The sequence below is a fragment of the Lutjanus erythropterus genome, chromosome 3 (assembly GCF_056507025.1).
Source record: "Lutjanus erythropterus isolate fLutEry1 chromosome 3, fLutEry1.hap2, whole genome shotgun sequence".
In the NCBI taxonomy this organism is placed as follows: Eukaryota; Metazoa; Chordata; class Actinopteri; order Lutjaniformes; family Lutjanidae; genus Lutjanus; species Lutjanus erythropterus.
Window position 1 is genome coordinate 40,014,138 of NC_139319.1, and position 25,076 is coordinate 40,039,213.

Genomic DNA, 25,076 nt, shown 5'->3' on the forward strand with positions numbered 1-25,076 from the left:
ATTCCCAGCCAACACATTTACAATTGAGGAAGTCTCTACAGACCCGCCGCTGCTGCTCCCTCCTTCTCCTCCCTTCCCCTCCTCTCACCTCCTCTCCTCTCATGCTGGGACCCCCCCCCAATTCTCCTCCCTCCCTCCCTCCCTCCCTCCTGAGAAAGAAAGTGGGAATCCCTCCTCCCTCCTCACTCTCCCCTCTCTCTCTCCCATCTGAAGGTTTAACACAGCTCAGAGCAGAGCTGGCTGTCACAGTTGTGTCCTGGATTGTAGCGGAGAGCCTCAGCGCAGCCCTCCTGCAGCCTGTTCCACCACCACCATGGATGTCAAACTGCTGGCACTGATGACTCTGCTGGCCGTGGCCACACACGTACCAACCTCCAACGGTGAGTCCAGGGGTGATTTTTACAGATTCTGAGAGGCTGTTTCTGACTGACTCTTGAGGAAATTTAGCTACATGAGATCTTTTAGTCTTAAAGATGCAGAAGGGATCTTGTTGCTGATAGTGTGGATGAGGAGGCTTCTGTTATCTTTTACTTTAATCTCTGCTTTGCTCTCTCTGTTCTCTCTTTTTTTGTGCATTTATGGATTTAGTCTGTGTTATAAAATCAGGTGCATGTCTTCCAAGTCTAATCTAAATGAAGATCCCTTTGGGTTTAATGTTTTAGCTTCTTTTTCATGATCAGAGCTGAACTTCTTGACATTGTTGCTGATTCTTTGTCAGGCTTTCTTCACCTGATCTTTGATAGTTGAGGAGATTCATTTTGCTGCAGACAAGAAAGATAACTTTTTGACAGATTCCTTGTTGCACTTTTGACCCAGAATGATTCATTCATCCATCATTTATCCATACTGACTGCATGATTGCTGAAAAGCTGAAATGATAGTCGATAAATGGATTAGTCGATCTCACTTATTTTCAGAGTTGATTGAATATTTAAGTATTTGTTAAGGAAAAGTGTGGAATATTCACTGGTCTTTGGGGTAAATTGACTGTTTTTGTCTTTTAAATCATGTTTTTCGGCAGAGAGTACACTGTGTGTCCAAAATGATTTATTCCACAAGTGTTGATTAATGGATTGTTTTCAGAATCAATCGACTGTTTAAGCCTTTTTGAAGAAAAAATGTGGCAAATTGAATATCTATGTGAAATTGCTTGTTTTCTGCCACCAAAATACAATGTCAGTTTGGACTCTGTGACATTTTATTAGCCAAAATGATTCACTGAGAAAATAATCATCTGATTAATCAACAGTGAAAGTAATCACTATTAATAGCGAAGTTAAATTACAATAGACTGACTGTAATCAGTACACTCCTGCAGTTTTTTTCTATATTTTAGTGACTGTTTTAGTTTTTAAATGAGTTATAAACCAAGTTTGACGTGTCCCAGTAATTATTCTTTTCAGTACGGCTGCATGCGGTTTAAAAAACACACACATATTTAAACCACATTATTAAGATCACAATTTTCATTTTCACTGAAAAAAAAAAACTAAAAATCATGATGATGTGACATTTTTTGGGGTCTGAACCAAACAAGCATGTTTTCTTACATCTGGAGAAGTTCTGTACACCAGGTCATCCCAGCCACACTGCACTGCTTCATTATAAAAGCTGTTTTGTCACACATTTTCTTTTATAAAAAAAACCTGCAGCTTATGTCATCTGGATATTGCACTTGGACATGTCGTGATGTCAGTAATATTTTGATTAATTACGCTGCCTAATATTCAGTATTTTGGACTAAAATGCTTCATGTAGCTGAGGAGGAAGAGTGCAGTTCCAATAGTGACCCCTCTTTAATCCAATGCATGTTAACCTCGGTACAGGAGACACGCTGGGGTCTTGAGTCGCCTGGCCTGCGTTGTGCTAAGCTTGTTGTTTCGGCCCCAGCAAGACCCCTGATTGCATATTAAAGAGTTAGCTCTAAATGTGTGTATTTGTCCTTTCCCTTTGCTTTCTTTTAATTACTTTCTAATTAGGGATAAACAATGCGGCGGTGATAGTGGTGGATGCTCGCTTCTGGCCCTGCTGCTGCGTGCTGCATAATGATCTCTGTTAGTTTGCATGAGAAAAGAGCCTGAATGGGTGTGAATCATTAGGCTGATATTACTGAGGACTTAGCCATTTGTGGCAGGACATTTGGTGTTGCATTACAATGGGAATATGTTGAACCCCAGAACAAAGGTCTGTTAGTGACACAAGATGCACTTGATTTACTTCATTTCTGTGTTTATCTGGGCAGGAAGTGGCTGCTACAAAGAGTGAGTTGTTGCAACTTGCAGAGTCTCTGCAAAAATCAGCCTTTGCTCTTTATATGATTTCTGCAGCCTCAGTGAAGTATTTATTTCTTTAAAACCATGTGCATGTCGTATGTTGAGTGAAGCAATCCACAGCATCAGTGTTATTTAGACGAATTCCTGATTTTGAAGTTTTATTGCAGGGTGTTTCTCTTCACATTTTCACTTAGTTTTACAACCATCAACATTTCCTTGTAAAATCTGCAAACTGTGGATTTTTCAAAACCATGGCTGGTTTGTAATTGCGTGTACTTGCAGTTATTAGCGTGCATCTGTGGTCCTCTGGGCCCCCACAAGCCTCCATGGAGGCACAGGGGTGATTTGTAATCATTTTAAGAATGTACTTGAGGTGATTTCCACAGAGGCCGTCTGAGCCGCTGAGTGCTCCTTCATAAAAGAGGCAAATATTGGAAATTGAATGTCGAGCACCCTTCTCCATCAGAGTGGCCGCGCTGAATGCTCTGGGAGTGAAAAGCTGAAATTCTGCATGTGTGTGTGTGTGTGTGAGAGAGAGAGAGAGGGTGAGACACTGGTCATAAAAGCTCTAATCTCTTTTTAATGAACATGTTGTTCAAAGCAATAGCAGGTAAACTCATACGTTCCCATGCTTGTTACAGTAGAATAAACATGCTTTTAATTTGTCCACTGAGAGAAGTGATGCAGTTAATCCCAACTTAAGTTTGGAAAAAAGTTACTGTGTTTGAGGTTTTTTATTTTGTTTTATTTTATTTTAAGTTTATGTACATTTTTAAATCCTCATACCAAAAAGAATGATCCCTTCTCTGTTTAATGAACAATCCAATTGGTAAAAAGAAGGTTTGGGCAGTCTACTATAAGACAGTCACTTTGTCTACTTGTTGAGAGAAATATTAACATATTATATAACAATTGAGTTTATTATTCATGTTACAGGGACACAAACCTGTTTTTACACTCACATTGTGAGGACCAGTCTTCCTTATGGGGACCTAACGCCAGTCTGAGGGATCTATATAAAAAATGTGTTTATGTATCTATATTTTGTGTAAAGAATATGTATATGTATTCCTTAATATCAGCATCAACCCCAGAAATCCTGTATCAGTCAGGTCCTAGTTAAAACAAAATAAATCAAAGTGAATTATTGAACTTAACTTCATAAAACTGAATGTATTGTGCTTGTTTTAACTTATTTAAACTCTTAACTATCTTGTCTTGCAGTTTTATTACTCTTTCTATTACTAATACTGATGCTAATTTGTCTTTCCCCTTGTTGTGTGTTTGCAGCAAAGCCCATCAGTCTGGTGGAGCGGTGCTGGTGTCGTTCCACCCTCAACACGGTTCCTCAGCGTTCCATCAAAGAGCTCAAGTTCCTCCACACACCCAACTGCCCCTTCCAAGTCATGTAAGTAAACAGAGCGAAATTTACTATGAAGACAAAGAAGTGTATTCATGGATGTGAATGTTTGATGATAGTTTAAAGGATTCTGCTGTGTACGTGGCTCTTTTAGACTCCTCCTTTGGTGTATTTAGGTGAAATTTATAGAACTGGTCCAAATCTGTGACAAATTATTTTAAGCTTTTACTTAAATTTGGCTCGTCAGTGACAGCCGGATTTGGGTCCTTGCACTTGATTTCTTCACTTGGAATTGATTCCTTCTTGATTTTGTAGCTGAACGCAGCAGCTGACGAAACATGTGTAAGCATCATGTGTGGAAATCATTTATTGAGTTCTCGTGGCTCTAAACATTTCTCAGTGACTACAATAACACAACTGGAATTTAGATGATCTCCTCATATCTAATATCCCCTCTGTGCTTGTGTGAGTCAGTGTGATCTCCCACCTTGAACATCTTCAAAGAGATGAGCAGAGAAAAAGTTCATTTAACAGCATTTGGATGCAGAGAGTCTTCATGAAAATAAAAAAGAGTATAAAGGAAAAGGGCTAAATATAACAAGACCTACTCACACATTTGCTATCAAAATCTTTCAGCCATGTAAATATTAAATCTTCATTAATTAGCAAATTTATCATTTCTACATTTGAAATTATTACACTATAGTCTTGAGCCCTGAAATCTGTTTACAAATTATTCCAGAAAAAATAAGATCCACCAAAAATCCCAAATTTTGTTTAGTGAACGCTTCAGAAATAATAATGAAAAGAACTATACGCTCACATCTTGCTCCATAGAAGATTTAAGAGCAGTTAGTATCATGACCTCTTTCACTTTAAAATAGATGAAAATTGTCAATTATTGTGCTAATGTTTATTTGTTTTTCTGATTAAAGGCACTGAAAAAGTTTGCAGTCCTAGATTTATATCAATAACTGATAAATACACAGTTCAGGGGATACCTTACATGCTTATGTTATGTTGCATTGCGTTACGTTATCTTTTCACGTAACGTAACGTTACGTCACATTATGTTACGTTACTTTACGTTACGTATATAAATCATTCCTGAACCTACCCAAGAAATTTTTTAGTCTACATTATTGCCGACATGTGCAAAAATTATGCTAGTTGACATATTTGGCGAGTTAGAATTAAGAGCTTAACTTAATAAATGGTTTATAAAGCATATATAAACACAATTTGAGAGTTTTTTAACACTTAATTATCAGTTAATTAAAATAAAATTAAATATTGGTTCACCGTTTATTAATGATTGCCATTAAATAGTTACCCCTTAATTTTTGCTCTTTTAGCTGTTATTTTCCCTCAGTTTTTTTTTTTTTTTTTTTGCTCCCTCAATTTCCACCAGTAATTTGTTGTATCAAATGAAAATGTGCAGATGGCTAGTCTGAGAGTGGATGTGTGAAGTATAGTGTTAATATCCTTCTATTCTTCCTGTAACGAGCGGCCCGAGTTTAAAACAACACGATCCTCTCAGAAAGAGGAAAGCGGTGACGGCCGGAGCTCGAGGGGGCCGTTTATGTTTTGCAAAGGAAGCAATAATTAAGGGTCAAAGTGATTACCTTTGTATTTCTGTTGACCCCCTGTGTCCCTTATCCACTTTTTTTTTTTATTTCCCGCCTCAAACTGCCCGGCAACAGTGAGTATAATGTCACTGGTCTGGAACACATTAACTAAAGAGCCTCATTCATTTGTTTGCAATAGAAAACAGGACGGCAGAAGCCTCACAGCCAAAAGGCTAAATGGCTGTGGGGCTTCTGCCAAAAAGGGAATGGGAAGGGGGGTGCTGGTGACTGTTCGAAGGGGTGAGTGAATGGCAAAAGGTCAGAGAGGACACACTGATGCAAACTCCCTCTAACCTCCGTCCAGAAAACTGCCAGAGGAGTCAGAAGTCATTCAGACGAGCTGCTCCGATATCTCTATTGAGGCACATGAAAGAAAGCCAGTAACACTACACCTCTCTTCCCCCACCCTCCCCCCTGTGTGTCACACCATCATCCCACCCCTTCTGCCCCCACCAGTCCCAGCATGCTGTTGGTATTAACTTGCTGTGAAGTAATTACTACCTGCTGCTTGTGGAACTCCGGCCCTCAAATTTCAGCCGAGTCAATTAGGGTTTAGGCTCTCGGTCGGTCACCCAGACAAGCAGACAGATAAACAGGATGAGGGGAGACACATCAAAACAGCAGAGAGCTCCTGAGCGGATGAGGTGGCCACCCCTAATAAAATAAAAGAGGAGGGGAAGAAGAAGAAGAAGAGGGGGACATCCCTGGAGGAAAAGCAAACACAGATCCTGTTACTGAGCTGTTTGGCCTCCTGACTCGCATGTTAGTTTGAGGGATTTGGAGCTGATGCTCGGATTGATGCTCCTGAGCTCCTGCTCTTTTAAATTCAGGGACCATTTGCTCATTTGCTTGTGCATGTAAATGGGGTGAGGAACAGGGGAGGTGGCATATTAAAGGGGTTCAAATTGAATCAGAAAGCAGTGGAGAGGCAGTTAGGAATGCGTTTGATTTGGAGAGCCGTGTGATGGAGAGATGGAGGGAGGAGAAAGAGGAGCAGTGAGGCGAGACACCTCTCGAGTTGTTAACTCTCATACATGACCTTTTGCCACCAAGGTGCGAGGTCCACATGTTCAGAGGGGGTGGGGGGCGGTGAGACCCCGCCGGCTGCCCCCTGCTCGGCTCAACAGGACTGAAACCCACCCAGCCAGCAGGGGCTGATAACGGAGCAAATCCTCTCCTAAATATTTAGCTCAGCTCTCAATCAACAGGCTAGACTTCACTCAAAACAACACACACACACACACACACACACACACACACACACACACACACACACACACACACACACACACTTTTTCTCTCTCTCTTTCACTCTCTTCTTTTTTGTTAATTCTCTTGTAATAAGCTTTTTTGAAAAGTAATTCAGTCAGGGTCAGGGTGAGTAATGAAAATCTGTACTCAAGTACAAATACTATTACATTACTGAAATATTACTTAATTACAAATAAAGCTATTGGAGTTTGAAAAAAAACAAAAGTAAGTAACCAAATAAAAATAAAGTAAAAGTGAAAACATTTTTTTTATCAAAAACTGCACCACCTGTGGCACATGTCAGGAGTTTAATTGGTCTGTTGAAGATGTAAGGTTTGGATATAAATTCAGAATTGTAGTCAGTAATCTTTTTAAGTAACTGAATAGATTACATAGTGTAATGAATATTTATGTATGACTAAAATTACAGTCTTGAGAAAATGCATATGAAGACACAGTAACTGTAATGGTGAATGGTGAGAGAGAAATTCAAAAAATGAAACTGACGCTTGTAATTATTTCCAAGAGTGTTCGAACTAAAACAGTCAGCAGTAACAGATGAACAACATATAACACAAATATCCCCCAAAAATTGCATTAAACAGACATTCAATAATACAGTCATGAAAAAAATAGAAGTAAAATCCAGTAATTTACAAGATTTAATTTTGTAGAACTCTCAAAAAGCACCTGACCAGTACTGGATTTTTTGGGGCAGATGCCAATGTTAAGGAGTAAAAATAAAATCTGATACTGATATATTTGCTGATTCTCCACACAGAATATAATATGCAGAATATTTACATAAACACATTTTTTTGTAATGTTCCCTCAAATGTGGTTATGAAACACTCATGACAAAGGTGTGTAATGGAGGAAGAATACAATACTGTAAATTGTAAATACAATTACAATTTAACAATATACTTTATTGTCCAACAATAAACTTTCACTACATATTTAATAATTATAAATAACTATAAATAAAAAAAAGACCAATAAAGAAAAAAATATGATATAATACTTAAGAAAAGGGATCAAATATACATCAAATGTTACCTGTAAAGCTACAAAATAAACAGTCCACCTTATGCTTTGCACAAAAAATAAGTATATAGACCGATATATTTGTGATGGGCCAATATTGGGCCGATATATTGGTTGACTAGCTAAATTGCTAGATAGAGAATTTTTTAAAAGCCTTTTAAAAATGTTTTACTATAGGTTTTACTATACTAATAGAAAAGCAATGTCTTCCACATACTTTAGCCTAAACATGTTTTACCTTGAGCTGTTGAGCTGTTTGTTTTTCAGTGTCAAACAGAAAATAATTATGGCGGGATAAAATGTTTGCATCAGTGACTACAGATAAGATAAATGTTATTGATCCTGCACCAGGGAAATTCACTAAAAATGCACATTTCAATGTGTAATGTGTGTAATTAACATAATTAAGGAGCCAAGATAAGCAATCCCAATACAAACTCTACTTCAAACACAGTTGAGATGTTTTATGTGCCGTGCAGAGACAGCTTTACAGTCCGTACAGCACGCTGTGAGACCCTCGTCCAGCTGTCCCTGAGTGGAAACAGAGAGCTGTGATCATTCACCGCAGCACGTAGACTGACAGCCTGTTATGTACAGTAATCCTCCGGTTTTCAGCATAGATGTGTTGTAGGATGTGCTGAGGTTTTTAGAGCTTAACGGAGGTGTGTCTGAGCTCAGCCTTCGTAAACCATATCAGACATTATCCTGACATATTGTGCTCATTTCAGCGTCGAGGGCCTGGACCGTAAATAGAACAGATATTTTTATTTTATGGTTTTATAAGAACTAACGAAGGAATTTGGGCTCCTTCTTTGGTTAAAAATGAAGAGGTTAGTTGATGTTACATGAAGCAGCACCACTGTGATTTTTTACTCTCGACATTAAGCTGACAGCTTGTTAGAAGTGGTAATCCTCTGGTTTAAACTGGAACGTGTTGTATGATGTTCTGTGATTTTTTGGAGATTAAGTTGAGCTTTTGTTGTGGTGGACTTTAATAAAGAAATTTGTAATATTTTTTGTGATTTATTAGCCGTAAAGACGCTTAAGTTAAACACTTACCTTTAGAGCATTATGTCTTCAACTTACACAACATCACCTCCCAAACGTGTATTACAATTTTCATAGGGCCTTGAGGAATTATAAATGTTACATATGGCGCCTTTACGTTAAACAGACTATGCCAGTGGTTTGTATGTTTAGGCTTAATAACTGCAAATTGCTTGTATTTTACATTTCTGCCCACCATTATAAAAATTACAGGCAACAGTGGGTTTTTGGTTAATTTTCCAACATTGCAAGAAGCTATTCTTTCCCATTCATTACAGCATGGAATGAATCAACTTTAAGAGGAGTGGTAACTTGTTTGAGAAAGGTAATCCATCACAGTGACGCATTAGTCACCTCTATTTTAAGTCAAAGTTATGTTGTTGTTTTTTTGTTGTTTTTTTTTTGCTGCTTTGGTCTTACAAAATGATGCTGGTGTGTTCAAGGTCCTCCAACATCTACACTGTAAAAAGAGTGAAGAAAACTTAGAGACTTTTGAGTTTTAGATCAAACTCACTTTCTCATGTTTTGACCGAAAACTTTCAGACAATCTTTTTTAAGATAATTTACTTTTCTTCCTTAGATAAACTTAAATCTTTGAGTTTCAGAAACTTTTAAGAAATTGTTCACAGTAAGTTGTGAACTTGATTTGTCATCATTTGGGGGCTTTAAAATTAAATGGTTGCTATAGAAATTATTATTCACTATTCAGTTTCACTTGTTTAAACTATTTACTGAAATACATTGGGGTGGTTTCTAAATCTCAAAGATTCAAGTTTATCTAAAGAAGAAAACTAAATTATCTCAACAAAACATTATTAGTTGGTAAAACTTTCACACAGCTTGAGTTAGTTAGCGTACCTTGCCTTTTTACGTTTTCTCAACTTTTCAATTTCTACAGTGTGAAAGGAGGTTCCCACATAACCATAGCATTACATTGAAAAGATGGAAGGTGAAAGGCACTCTGCTGTGATGGATTACCTTTAAGCTAATTCCAAGTTTTTAAGAGTTGATTCATAAGGTACTGACAGGAGCTGAAGTTGGGAAATGGACTTACAGCATGCTTTGGCACAGAGCTTCTCAAACTGGGAGGCATTAGGCAGCTGAGGGAGAGCTGAAGGGAGGAGGGAGAAACATAACGTGAGGCAAAGATAGTGTGTGAGGTGAGAAGTAATTAAGGCACTTTAAAACCCTTAGTGCCCCCAAGTAGTGTCAAAATTCATACTCCATAACTTCTAAATCTGAATGAAAAGACGAGACACAAAGATTCAAGGACATTTATTATCACTACACAACACAGGGTTGTACAATGACACTACAGTTCCTTCATACTACACACAAAAGTCAACATATATACAGATAATTTATTACATTCAGAATGGAATAGGGTGAAAACATAAAATAAAATAAACACATGTATTCATGTATACACCCAAGAAATAACTCAGATTGCGTCAGATTGAACGTAAACAGCAGCAACAAGATAATGATGATAATATGGTCAACATCCTCACACTAAAAGTTCAACATCTGGAAAAAACTGTTCATCAGCTGTTACTATTTTAGTGTGAAGCATCATGGATGTAAACACAGAGTCCTCTCCTGGCCCCTCAGATGCAACTGCCTGATCCAGGATGCTGTGGTGCAGGTCTCTCTGTGGACACAACAGTCCCACTGTTTGGCCAGCTTGCATCCAATGTTGTCCATCATATAAATAAGTTTTTAAGTCCCAGCTGTAGCATGGCTCTTATCCTCACTCCTCCACTCCTCCTGGGGTGAAAGAGGGTGTATAACAGAGATAGTCACTGGGGTGGTCCACAGCGATGCATCCAGCTGATCTGACAACATGTTTGAAAGGTGTCGACTTCGTTTCTTGATTGTCCCCTGGTCCACTGCTCTTTAATCCAAATCCCACTCCATGTTATGAGTGTGTAGATAAGACATGTTTCAGCAATAAAGCCAAAAAAGTAACAGATGAAAGGAGAAAAGTAGCAAAATTTCAAAGAGCTATCAGCAACTGCATCTACATTTGTGCGCTGTTGCCATAGATACTAGAAGCAACAGCTCGCCAAATTATTGGATCCATGCTTGCTACGATGGTCACGATGGTTACGCCCATGTGCCAGATGCATCCTTCTCATTGTCTTGCATTGGGTCATCTCATCATTTTTTGGATAGGCAAAGTTGCAAACTAAAAAGTTGGTTATTAACCTAATCTTTGCCTTAATCCCAAAGTTAAAGGTACAAAAATTAGCATCTTGCAGCCCAAACAGCAGACTATCAATTTCCAAGCGCATAGGTGTGAGTATAAGTACACAAATTATAGGAAAACATGAATAGTATTTTCTGCATACCTTACACACTTTAAATTTTGTATGAGTGTAGTCAGAGATTGTCACAAGTTTTTAGGAAATCCCAATCCATGGCAACATCATACTTCCTGTTTACATTTCCGAAAGCCTTATGGGAGCCCCTCCAAATCAAACCAAGACAAAAACAAATAACCTAGTAATAGAAGTTACAAAATCAGTTAATATTAACTTTTTTCATGATGTACTATCAATCATTTTTTGTAAAGCTAGGGGTACTGGGGAGAACTCATTTATCACATATGTTGTCTGTTTGCTTTGGAGTTATTTTAAAATAATAATAATACACTTTATTTATATAAAACCTTTGATTGGTAGCCCCTAACTAAACATGCAAAACAACCTGTGTGGTCCTAAAGAGGCAATTTATCACAAAAACAGCTTAGCTCCCTCATCAAATATCTGCAGAAAAGGAAAAGCTGAATCAACCTGCCCGTTCAAGAAAATGGCTAAAATGGAAACCAAGAAAACCAACTTAGGAACTGGAATGAGCTTCTTGAAGGATCCATGTTAATTAAAATGCCAGTCAAGTTTCCTTGAGGTTACTGAGAGGTCTTGTTACAGTTTGGTTGACCACACAGCTAATAAACCAGATACAATCTGTGTACTGTACACCATCACCGGATGTTCGGCCGCAGTGAAAATATTCTGCAGTACAGTGCAGTCCTTGAAGCTGATTTATTACATGCAAGTTTGGATCAGACTAAATTACTTTGTCTCCTCTCTGCCTCGGCTGCTCCCGCGTCATGTGATCAACAGTGTGTTTTATTTGTTTATTTGTTAGAATCTCCATTAGCTGGGCCCTGAAGCAGTCATCCTGGGGGGTAATCCATTGAGACTGATGGAATACCCACTGTGTGAAAAAAACTTGAATTAACTTTGTTTAAGCCATACCATTTGCACAATTTAGCCTGATCTATTCAACACTAGCTCAAGCCAGGCTTTAACAAGCTTGCATTGTGAACGTGCACAAGAGACGTCAGCAGCCCAGAACAGTTGTTGGTCGAAAACAGAACACTGCGTCACAAAAAGAAGGGAACACAAGAGCGGTGTTCTTCTCAGCGGCAAAACAAATCCTGCAGATTGAACTATGTGAAGAACATAAAGAGGTCATCATGAAAAAAGGTCAATAGTGCTGCCATTTAAAGCAAGGGGAGACAGAATGGCAAAAAAAATGGAGACAAACTAAAGGAGAAGACAAAATGATCCTGGGTGGCCTCATCCTGCCCCATTAGCTCACTTTTCGAGTGTCTGCCCCATGAATGTGGACGCAGCAGCAGCACGTATCAGTTCCAACCTGCATGTCGTCCTCTCTCATTCCTTCTTTTTCTGTCTATCAGCTGTACTGTGCAGCAAAAAAAGTCAAAAAGCTACAAAAAACACTTTTAAAAGATGTTATGCAACCCTACTTATTGTTGTATTTGTATTTGTTAATAAGTGTCTGTATTCTGCAAATCCTCACTGCAGGACATGAGTCAGTATCTGTTCATACTGACTACATAATCAGCTATGACTATTTTTATTTACAACTATACGAAATATTTTCTCTCTCATGTCCGTTTGATTTACAAGCTTCATCTGCTCGTTGGCACATAAAGTCAGTACAAAGTCAAGTATAAATTTAAACTCATGGACTTTCAATTTTTTTTGTCTTCACCTCTTGAAGAAAATGAGTGAACAAATAAATAACGTTGAGACACTTAAGCTTCTAAATAAAAGGGTTCACTTCATTTCAACTAGCCTGTTGCCTTGTTTGAAGGCAGTATACTTTTAAAGAAATTATTTTCTTAACTTTTTTTTAATTAATATGTTCTTTGGAACTAAAGTAAACACGTAAATTCATGCTTGTACATGTAGAAAAAGGTCTGAACTTGTGGCTGTGCAGGGACAGAAGTCTGTCTTTTGGGGTTCTGTTTCTGCCCATCAGACTTTCTTTGACACGCAGCTAAATTAAGCTTGAAAGTTAACCTGCCACGGAGCAGGTCGGGTCAGTGGTATCAGCTACCTCGGTTACTGAACTGGGATTCCTATAAGCCGCAGTCATGGAACAGATCTCTCACTTAAACACTTGCAAAACTTTTTAAAATAAGCTGGGCTTTTTTCTTTATCCACACTGATGAAATACCTTCACTGGGGTTGAAATTTAAAGCATAAGCATAGAAATAATAAAAGCAAACATAAATGTGCATGTAAAACTGAGAAAATCCCACAAAAGTCCTAACAGCAAAATTTAGGGCATTTTAGCAGAAATACTTCAGACTGTGACGTCTAAACCCTCAAATTCTTCTTTTTCTCTCCTGCAGTGCCAAGCTGAAGAGCAACAGGGAAGTTTGCATCAACCCGGAGACCAAGTGGCTGCAGCAGTACTTGAAGAACGCCATTAACAAGTAAGAAAAAAAAAACCCTCCTCACTTCTCTCTCTCCTTGCAGACACACAGGCATCTCTGACAGAAGACAGAAATGAAATACAGCTCTCTTCTCCGCTGAGTTTAGATCTCACAAAGAAGAAATAAACCACTGTTACAAATGGCCGTGTCTCAGTTAGCTGCTGACAATAACTCTCTGAAATCACTGATGTGGTTGATGTAAGCAGCTGAGTTATTATCTGTGAAATAATTAGCATCCAGTAAGAATAGTGATAAATCTGCCTCTGGTATGTCTGCTTCCTGCCTTCTCATGAGCGAGTGTCTGAGACTGCAGGAGAGTCAGATGTTTCACCCTCGCAGCTCGCTCACAGTAGTTAATGCACCTAATCATCGTACTTAAACATAACATTTTTTTTTAATCCAAAGAAGCGTTTCCCACATAATTATCATCACTAATTGCACATGAGCGACAGAGTTGTCGCGGTCGGGGAGCAGCATTGCGGGTGAAAACTGTTCATAGTAAAAAAAAAAGTGCAGCAGCTCATACAGTTTTTAATGAGCTATGCAGTTAAAATGTGTGCATTCCTCATAAAAAAATGTTCCCAACATGTCTGGTGGTGATTATCACCAGGCTGCATGTCTGCTTCTTTTAAACACCATAAACACTTAAAGCATAATGTGAAAACAAATAATAAAGTTATTTGTGAGGGTTTACGAGATATTGTTCGCCGCGTACATATAATGTGTTATAATCTCACGTTTCACTCATCCAGGTTTAGTAAATTTAAAATTTACTTTTAAAATATTTTGACTTGAATGATGAGTTGAATAAATGTACTGTACAAAGATCAATCAACTCATTAAATGAAGTTTCTAAAGAAACATGATCGGCTCCTAACCCTTAAAGAACGGTTGAATGGCAATAAAAGGTTAATAGCAGGAGTGTATATAAGGTTTTATATACAACAAAAATGTGAAAATGACTAAAACTGCAGGTATAAGGTTCAGCGTGGGAGTACAGTTAAGTGTGTTTGCACTTTATAGGCGCTCATTATAAGAGTCATGAATGAATGGAGTGAGAGTAACTTTAAAAACTCCTGTTCACACCAGAATCTTGTGTTACAGCTGTGTTGTTAGCTATAAGAGCAATGACCAAGAATGTATATAACTAATAAAGTGTGATTGCATGTAGTATGTGTGTGTGTGTAGAGACTTTCTTATAGAGGGAGGGTCTTTTTTTTTATTTTTAGTATGGCTGCTCTTTGTCAGACTCACCCTTTTTCATCTTCAGTTACAGTTACCCATAAATTACATTTATACAGTATGCTGTGATGTTCGCCTATCAAAACTGTTTGCCAACACCTGAGAGGCCCCTGACATGTCCGTGACCGCCCTGCTCGGAGCAGCACTTTTCAACAGAGCCGCCCAGCTGCACAATCATACCTTCTGTTAGAAAAGACGTACATTACCAGCGTCCTAGACTTTATGTTTATATGCTGCAGATTTTTCCCCCAGTTATTGCTGTGTGGATGATGTACACCTGCAGAAATGGTTCTAGTGTAGGAAGTGGTGCATTTATATACTGGATGAAGTTGGGGAGTTACTTGAAGAGAAAGGGAGTGGAAATATTAGGATGATAAAAGGTGGGGATGTTACAATTACTGGGGGGAGTTGTGCAATATCCTGATGTGGATGTTCATGTCTGATACTTCATGTTAACTGTAGTTTGATTACACACGTGTGCTGCTACACTACGTCAGCTGTGTTCTGTCAAATGTCCAAGACAGATTTCTCCAAAGGGAGACAACAAAGGCTAATCTAATCTAGTCTAATCTAATCTAATCTAATCTAATCTATTCTAATCTAATTGTTTAATTAATATTTGACTTGATTTAAAAATTGATTGATTTTATTCATCTAAAAATTATTTTATTGCACCTCTTGAGTCTATGATCAGATGTGAATTCATAGTAATGATCTGTTATACAGAAATAACAGCCCTTAGAATGCTTTAACTGACCAATCAGAATCGAGTATTCAATAATGCTCTGTAATAAATTTGCTTAGTGCAAAAAAAAAGACTATTAATAACTCTCGATGCTCGGTTGCACCGCAAGCAGGAAAGCATCTGATTGGATGCAAAGTGTGGTGAGTGCAGGATGAGTCACCAACAGTTTTTAATTCTTTATTATAGGAAAAAACAAATATCCCTGAAAAAACCAGAGAATATCAACTAAACTTTTTTTTGTCATTCTGGGGTCAGATAGTGGTGTATGGACGACTTATAATGTGATACATAGTGATAAAAACACTTCGACATCAATTTTGACTTCATGAGAACTGCAGGACATCCATGCTTGCATCTTAATCATCATAAAACTTGATTTTATAACATATTCAGTGAATCCACTGGTGCTTATTGTTTATACAGATTTTCCCATCAGGCCCAGCAAAGAAAATAGCGAATTTCTTCTTTTTTCTTGCTCTTTTGAGTCTAAGAAATAACTTCTCTTTCTGAATGTCTCTCCAGGGTGAAGAAAAACCGAAGACGCAGCAGCAAGAAAAACTAAACACGAGGGAAGACATGTGTGTCGTCGGGCCCGGCGTCCCCGGGTTGAACCTGTATACCTCCCTGTCACTGCTATGGATGTATGTAAACACGCTGTATGTACCTGTCCACCTCCCTGGACCGCTTGCAGAACCAGCACTTCACCGCCAAACCGTGCCGTCCCCAGCACCGCCGCCGATCCCTCTGGACACCCACGCAGTCGCCTCCGCCTCTCCATGCTATAGCACCAAGTGCAATTATTATACCTTTAGATTCATGCTGATGTCAGATGAATGTGTGTGAGTGCCGGGTGACTGACACAAAACAGAGTGTGTGAGTGAGTGTGTGTGTGTGTCTGTGTGTGTGTGTGTGTGTGTGAACTAACCCTGACTGTGTGTCTGTTTATAGTATTTAGAGACTTCACGCAGCTATAAAGGAGCAATTTGAGCTTTCTGTCGAACACTAAAGGCTTTGTGGGTAATGCTACCTTCACCTGTCAAATTTATTCTAAATATGAGCTGCTGAAACATTCCCATAAGCCTCCTCGGTGGAATCTGTTGGCAGGTTTTGTCCAAATAGCTCAAATGTGGTTTGGCAAAGTGGAGAAATGTCTCATTCGCAAAGATAAAAGTGCAAAATATCAGTTATATTTACAGCAACACACTTCTTACTCGCACACTTGATATGAAAACATCTTCCGATATGAGGTGAACGTGGCATTGCTCCAGGAGGCTGGCCAACCGGGTCACAAGCGGCGACCAATCAGGGCAGGCCGTGCTACAGCAGTATCTCGAACTGTCGTCAAGCTTCCTGCACCGTCTGGAACAAACCAGATGGAAGCTCATACACACACACACACACTGCGATAAGAAGCCAGCACTGATCTTATGGTGCTATATTTTCAATATAAAGGGGTCAGAGCCATGAACATAATTATATTTCACTGTTTATTTTATGCAAGATTTAAGATGGGATGTATGACCTTTATGTCTTAAATGAAACGCAATTATGTTTTTGTTTTTTTTGGGGTTTTTTTTTTACCAGTCCCAAAATATTTAAGCGCTGTTGTTAGAGTCTGTTATAAAACATGAAATGGAAAGCTGATGTTGTGTTAAGGCCATACTGTGCTGATAAGACTTTAGAGAAGTGGAATGAAACACTTATCCATGCAGATTTTTTTTTTACTGATGGATCTGGAGGAGTGTTAGGCCCAGGCTGTAGGGAGGAAATGAAAGAAAGAAGATTTTTTTTGTAAGTTTTGCATATTGAGAAAAAAGCCGAAATGTTGAGAATACAGTTGATGTTTAGGCGTACGGAAAAAACAAATGCGGGGAGCATGGTGGGAGTAAACTTTATTCTGAACATTTCAACTTTAAAAAAAACTAAAAATAAACTTTATTATCAACATTTTGACTTTATTTTCAGCATTTCAACTTTTCAGTATTTTGACTTAAACATTTTGACTTTATTCTCGACATTTCAACTTTATTTACAACATTTCAACGGTATTCTCAAAATTTGAAACAAATCTTCGCGCCTCTATTTTTCTCTTCATTAATTGTGCTCTGAAACTCTTAAATGTCGCACATTGAACATATCAACAAACAGAGACCAAATATTTATACATTAAAGCATGCAACATGAACAAACTTGTGAACCTCAAAAAGCACGACTTTCAATTTCATTTATCGTTAGACAAATGTAGAATCATGATCATTATAATTCTTAATTTTTTTTTACATGAAAGGGACCAGGTAAATGTATATCACGCATATCAACAAAGTAATTCAACTGCAGTAGTTTCATACCAACACCTGTCCTCGGAGGGAATGAAAAGCTAATAAATTGTCACATGAAAGAGCTGAATGATAAACGTCACAAAGGGAATGTTCACGGTGGCCAAAAGAAAGTTTTTCATTATCTTTTTTATATATATATATATATATATATGTTTGAGCCACTTTATTATCAGATGTGTCTTTTTAAATGTAATTGTTTTATTTTTTTATTGTGTATAATCTTACTAAATGTTTTTTTTAATGCGATGTACAGTAGGCAGTCGCTACTAAATGAAGGCTCAGCCATGATATGCAAAAAACAGTATTACTCTTAATTTTTAAGGTTTCATGCAATATTTCACATATATGTGATGGTTTGTTTGCAAATATGTTATAAACAGTATGCAACACATTCCTGCAGAAGCCCTGAGAGGCAAAACATTTTGGTGATCCATTTTAATTCTGATCTAAATTGTTTTCGCTCCTGTGTTTAGAATCCTTAAAATTCTTTCATCTGTGGGTGAAAAAAAAGTTTCCCCAGAGAAAAAAAAAAGTTTTTCCAGGATGATTTTTAAGTTGAAAAACTATCCAAAAAAATAAACAAACAAAAGTTTTTCATCTGTTTTCACAGGTGAAAAAAGTTAGTTACACTAACTTACAAAAATATCCTGGAAAAACTTTTTTTCCCCACCTCTTTTGTAGATCAACAACAACAACAAAAAAGAATAAAAGATTATCCTGGAAGAAACTCTTTTTTCATATTTTTTTAAGTGAAAAAACAATTTAAATCAGACTTACAACATGAATCACTAGATTTTTTTTCTCTCTTGCATCTCAGCATGTCTGTACGTTCCTTTACCAAAGGGATAAAACACACTTGTTTGTCGTTATTTTACAATGTGGTTTTAAAAAAATATCGTCCTCCTGGTTTGTTGTTCTCTCCATTCTGTTTCCTTATCAACCAATCTGAGATGTAACAAATGTGAGCTGAATAAAAATGCAGCACACGGCGACTGAAAACAAAAGCTGCTGTCATTGTGTTACATGAGTCAGGAAAGTATTCGGCTCGGCCCACCAGTCACCCCCGTCGAACACTTGATTCGATTTTTACCGAGGCTGATGGATGATGTGTCAATAGAGCCACTGAGCCAAAACAGAACAAAACCTTTGAGCCGGGATCCAAGCGACTAACATGTGCTTTCAATCTGGACACTCCCAGCACCCCACGGGCTTTCTTTTCAATTTCACTCAACCGCTGCCATGCCGCCGAATTAGAGCTTGTGTTTTTTTTTTTCTTCCCCCTAAAACTGTAATGGAAGTCCTGGTGCTTGTGGTCATTGTTACGGTCTTTTTGTTGTGTTTCGTTTTACATGGTGTATTTGCTGAGTGCCTGATTACAGGTGATAATCATATCAATCTGCAGCCAATGTTGCAACAATCCTCATTTCCCATGAATGTAATAGAAGTTAATGGACATTCATTTTATTTGATTAGACCCATTTGCTTAAAAGCATTGCTAAACAAGCTAAAGACTCCAATTTCCAAATGGACTGATATGCAGCGATAAACATTTAATTTTATTCTAATTCATTACAAAATCAGCATCCCTTTAACTTAGCTTATCTTAAAGGGACAGTTCACCCCAAAATCAAAAACATGCATTTTCCCCTTGGCCTGTAGTGCAATTTATTTATCTAGATTTCTAGTTTTGGTTGCAGAGTACTGGAGATACTGCCTTCTCTCCAGTATGATGGGACTAAATGGCAGTCAACTTTTTGAATTTAAAAATTCAAAGCCTGTGTCTCTTTTCAAAAGTCATGACCCGGTTACTGAAAATAATCCACAGATCTTGCTGTGAGCCATTTCTTTTTTTTTTTTCTAGTGGAAAAAAATAGCTCCAGTAGATCCTACAGCAGAAAGAAAGTAGTTCCTACAGGAAACGTCTCACAACAAGGTCCGTGGGTTATCTTGAGTTACTGCATCATGAATTTTGGAAAGAGACACAGGCTTTGAATTTTTTCAAATGTTTAACCTCTACAGCTGATATCTCCAGAATTCTGCAACAGAAAAATGGATTAACATCATTACAGACCAGGTGTAGAAAAGTGTATTCTTGATTTGTATTTTTTCCTTTAACTTTAGAGTGACATCTAGAAAGAAGATTATGTATGTAAACTTTCTAATATATGATGTGATAATTATCTCACTAACAGGAAATAAGATATTACATTACCTGTGGTAAAACTTTATTAACCACACTGTGTCTTTGTCTCATTACTGATTCATGTTACTGTATTAGTTTTATTAATCAGACTTTAGTCCTGTGGTCCCTGTGGAAACATTTAACTTTTCATACTTATAGACCTCTTTATCATCGTGCACGTGGAGCTTTACGGATTCAGGTCCACATTTATCGCCATTAGTGTGTCAATAAATGAATCAAAGTGGGTGCATGTGTTCTACTTTGGACCCCGAGACAATGTGAAATAACTTTATTTCTTTTGAGGCAGCTTCTGACACATATTCTTCATATACGTGAGATGTATTAGAGTATTACTCTCTGTATTGTCACTGTTTGTAAACCAAGAGGCAGTATTTTAGCCATGATACTCGAGGCCTTTTTCAATAAAGTAATATGAAACAAAAATCAGTTACACGTGTCTGTGTTTTATCTGTCAAAAATTATGTTTATTTGTATATTTCATTGATTTAAAGCCACAGAAATTCACAGAAAAAACCATCCTGGATAGATTGTTGGCTTAAGTTGTGATGGCAGACCAGTTATAGCAAACAAATACCTCCTAACACATCCAGCAGACGTGGAGCAACATGAGCATCCCACTGGAGTCGAGTTTCTGCTGAATATTCACATTCCTCTTAGCTTTAAACTCGTTCCTCCAACTCCTGAGAAAAATATCTGGGTCTTGAGTCTGTTAGATGATAACCGTCTTCACCAGTAGCTGGTTTATTTTGGCTCTCAGCACTTGTCTGTGAAGCATCTGCAGTTGTGTATGAGAGTGTGGGTAAAAGCTATAAGAGTTTATACGGTTAGCCTGTCTTCATTTTTATATTATCGCTTTGTGAGAAACATAATGCTGACTAAATTCGTTTTTTTTCAAAATAATAAGGAAAATATTTTAATGACTTGATTTGACAAGTTCTTGTAATGAGACCAAAGAAGTTTTAAACACAGTTTTTAATCATTTAAATTTGTGTGGGTGGTTTATAACACGTGTCTGTGGTTTGGCGACAAACTCACATTTATTGTTGCTTTACAAAGACTTTAACTTTAGCCACATGTTAATCATTGCAATCATGAGGCTCCAAACCCTAACACTAAGTAGTAATTTTAACCCAAAACCACAATGTCTATTAACTAAACCAAGTTGCTTTTTAACCTAAACTTTACTAAACCATAACCACAGTGTTGTCACATCATAAAACTGATTTGTCGAGTTTTTGAAAGGCACTGACAAACGATGTCGTCCTGCTAAAAGGGGTATCAGATAGGAAAAAGCTCAGCATTTTGTCTTTGATTTATAGACGTAAACAGAGGCGTCATTAGCTGTATCTGTATCTGTATCTGTTCAACCCAGTAAAGTGATCTGTTTCTGTATCTGGATTTGGATAGAATACCAGAAGTGGGCGTTTATCATGGAAGTCATGTTAAATCAGGCAAATATTTTACTTTCTCACCTAATATTCATTGGTAATACAATTGATGTGACCTAAATTTTTGGGAAGTGAGCCTGTAAAAAGAAGGTCGCTGGTTCGGTCCCTGGACCAGCAAGATAAATCCCTCATTGCCACCACTGAGGTGTCCCTGACCAAGGCCCTTAATGGAAAAATCAGAAACCTAAAGAAACAAAGATTCTGTTTTAGACTGGAAATAGAAACTCTACACTGACGATATACAAGTATATATAAATATATAAAAACATCGAACCATCCTTCAGTTGTCATGGAGCTGACTTTTTCCAAATAATAATGAAAAATGAATAGAAGAAATAACTGTTTTCATTGCATTATTTGTGCTTTCCCGAATAACATATTCCGATGTGGCTGTATCCCTATAATTTAGACTTGCTGACTTTTTGACTTGTTGTTTATACTGACTGTATCTGCAAAATGGCTAATGACAACATATTTAATTTGTTTTTCCAACAACATCCTCTCACAGTGGTTTTGGTCAAATACTGAGAAAGCTGAAAGTGACTTTAAGCATAAGGCAGGACATATTTAGCTTGTTGATATTTAACCGAGTCAAGGGTTCATCAGTTGCAAGGTTGACATGAAATATTCTATTGTGACTACAGCAGACAGTTAATACTCTCAATAACATTCAGTAGTGGCTAAATAACAAGAATATGTATGAAAGAATAGCCTATATTTATTATTCAAAAACAAGAACAACGAACAAAATCAACAGGTGGACACAGGCAATGTTTTTCTCAACTTAAAGGTCTTTTTAACTACAGAGAAGTGAAAAGACGTCTGCACTGTTTGAGGTTTTTAATGCTTTCACAGATAAATGTTTAGAAATTATAATGTATGAAGTGAATAAATACACAGCCTTAACATATTTTACTATTATTATTTATTTTAGGAATATCATTTTTTGGAGCTCCCCCTAAAGTAGGCTCCTCTTAGCTCCCTCGTAATTCTAACCATGACTGAGACCGTAGTCTTTCCCTGACCAGCCAAAGTGCTTTTGGACTCAGGATGTCAGTCCCAATCTCACCTGTCCTTCATACACTCACCCTCCACCTTGACAGCCTACAGTTTCCAGGTTGTATAAATGTTGTATTTCCTTCACTATAAAAAACACTGAGGTAATCATGCCAACAAATTATAGTAATCATTCATTCATTCATTTTCTGTAACCACTTATCGTTGAAGGGTTGCGGGGGGCTGGAGTCTATCCCAGCTGCCACTGGACGAGAGGCGGGGTTCACCCTGGACAAGTCGCCAGTTCACTGCAGGGCTGACACATAGAGACAGACAACCACTCACACTCACATTCACACCTGGACAATTTAGAGTCACCGGTGGTGCAGTGGTTAACACTGTCACTGCACAGCAAAAAGGTTCTGAGTTCAAATCCCCCAGCCAGCTTGGGGGCTGGGGAGTTTGTGGCTTGGGTAGGACCCCACCTCTCACCCAATGTCAGCTGGGAAATGCTCCAGCCTCCAGTAACCTGTCAGGATAAGCAGTTCTGGATGGTGGTGGGAGGCGAACAAATTATAGTAGTTGTATATAAATATGTAATTTCCAAGAAACATGGTTGTTATGTAGAGTCTTGAAAATCAAACAACTAAAAACAGGTAAAAAACCCACAGAGTGTTGATTCTCCGTGGGTTCAGCAGCAGCAGCCAACCTATTAAACATTACGGGAAGTCATTTGGTTTAACAGTAATATCTTAAATATCACTTTATGCAGGTTTGAAGTGGAAAATGCCCAGAAGAAGTGTTGAAAAATTTCTCTCTTTCAAGAACTGTCATGAGTTATTTAGTCACTCTGACTTTAATAAAAAGTGGCAGCACCACACCACTGACAGGTGTGGGTAAGTTGTACCACAGACCATGCGAACCAAAGAGGAGGCCAGACTTCCTGCTGCAGGTCCTCCAAAACAAACCGGTTGCAACAGAAAAGCATCACCAAGCCAAATCCTTACACATGAGTAACCATTTTGCGGCTCGATAAATAATTCAGCAGGACTCTCACTTGACATTTTCCACCTCAGGACTGAAACCTATTCAGCAAATCTCTTGCCAGTAAAGGCGCAAAGAGGAAAGGCACATGTAATGACCGTTAACATCCCTGTCTGATAACTTAACACCTTCAAAAGTATTCATTTGTTCTTGCTCATTACTCGTCCTCAGCTCCAGGGAGCACATGTCGTTTTATAAAGCTGTCAGCTCTAATAAAGTGGAACCATGGAGAGCGGATTAATTTCATGGTACAGCTCTTACCTCTGACCTGTGTGCAGATATATACGAGGAACATGAGACACGGTTTGGATGTGGACCAAGCGGTTTGGAGGGTGAGAGTTGCATGTTTGGGCCTTTTGGGCACATTCAGAAATGATTATGGGATTTCTAGACTGTGCTTACTCAGCTGAGACCCAGCCATGATGGAGGTGGCTGACATATGTACAGAATGTTTATTGATATGTATTTTTACTGACGTGTTGCTCTGATCCGGGTCAGCAGAGGAATTTAGAGGTTTTTACAACAAGAGGTTCATGTGTGAAATGTTCTTAATAAAACTAGATAAAACATTACAAGCCAGTTGTGGATAGTAAAATAAGTCCAGTGGGCTAATTAGAGCCCGAATCAGACGTTCGCTGTCCAACCGAGAACAATAAAAGCACAGATTGATGAAGAGACATATCAACAGATGAAGCAGCAGAGTAAATGTTGACACAAATGGCACAGAGGAAGACTGGACCTCACACACAGTTCAAGGAGACGATGGAGTGCACTGCACACTATTATTATACTACACAACAGATCACACTGAGAGTGCTCTCAGACAGCTAACAATCAAACTAGATCCAAAGGTGATGCAAGAACTATTTAATGTATGTGTGTGTGAGTGACCTGCATCGTGTCCAGAGCTGATCTCTCACGCTACTGGACCGAAGTTTTGTGGGGGCACATTCATGACTGTATGCTGAAGGACCTTTGTCGTTCACAATTTTGGAAAAACCTTTTTTGTGGCAACATCTGTGGTCACAGGCCTCATATTTTCAGGGCATCCTGAAGATTAGATTAGATTTAAGTGATCAAAGATTGAAAGTCAGGATCATTGTGACTTAACTAAACATATTTTCAGTCATAGTTCAAGAATTCATATACTAATTATGACAAAATTACACAAATGTCTAATAGGATAAAGTGATGAGGTGATGACAGTTTATATCCAAAAGGTCAAAGGTCAACTTCACTGTGACATCATAATGTTCAGCTCTCTATCAGTCCTCCGTCCTCCTCTGTGAAATAGTCTCAAAGTGAAGACAGCATGTTTCTCACTTGAAATTATTCGCTGGAATCACACATGTAGTGAGAACTTCTATAGGGCCAAAAACTACAATTAATACCTTTTATCAAACTCCTTCAAAGTTACACGTCAAAACAGGACAGTTCCATATTAAATTCCTTCAAAGTCTTCACTACATACATTTTATAAGTCTGGACAGACATGGATGTAAACTGTAACTAGACTGGTTGATGGAAACAAATAACTGCGAGGCCAGTAATTCTACTTTTTGATTGCTCCGACCGGCAGTTGCACTGGTATTGCAGTAGGTGCTTCACCATCTGTTGCCTTGTGGGAATCTTAGGACGGTCAGTCAGTCCACAAATAATTCTCCACTCTTGGGCGGGTACAGTTTTTGCCTTAGGAGACT

General features: G+C 38.1%; 1 protein-coding gene across 1 annotated transcript; it reads left to right on the forward strand.

Moving 5' to 3' along the window:
- The first annotated feature begins 203 nt into the window (after window positions 1-203).
- cxcl12b (chemokine (C-X-C motif) ligand 12b (stromal cell-derived factor 1)) lies at window positions 204-17,304 on the forward strand. Its single transcript, XM_084716152.1, has 4 exons — window positions 204-380; window positions 3,564-3,681; window positions 13,276-13,359; window positions 15,869-17,304. The coding sequence occupies exons 1-4, from the start codon at window positions 314-316 to the stop codon at window positions 15,906-15,908; spliced, it is 309 nt and encodes a 102-aa protein (XP_084572278.1). The 5' UTR covers window positions 204-313; the 3' UTR covers window positions 15,909-17,304.
- Window positions 17,305-25,076: the final 7,772 nt, after the last annotated feature.

Coding starts and splice junctions, on each gene's coding strand:
- cxcl12b (XM_084716152.1), top strand. CDS start 314: ATGGATGTCAAACTGCTGGCACTGATGACTCTGCTGGCCGTGGCCACA. Junction 381..3,563: donor ACACGTACCAACCTCCAACG/GTGAGTCCAGGG, acceptor GTGTGTTTGCAG/CAAAGCCCATCAGTCTGGTG. Junction 13,360..15,868: donor TTGAAGAACGCCATTAACAA/GTAAGAAAAAAA, acceptor ATGTCTCTCCAG/GGTGAAGAAAAACCGAAGAC.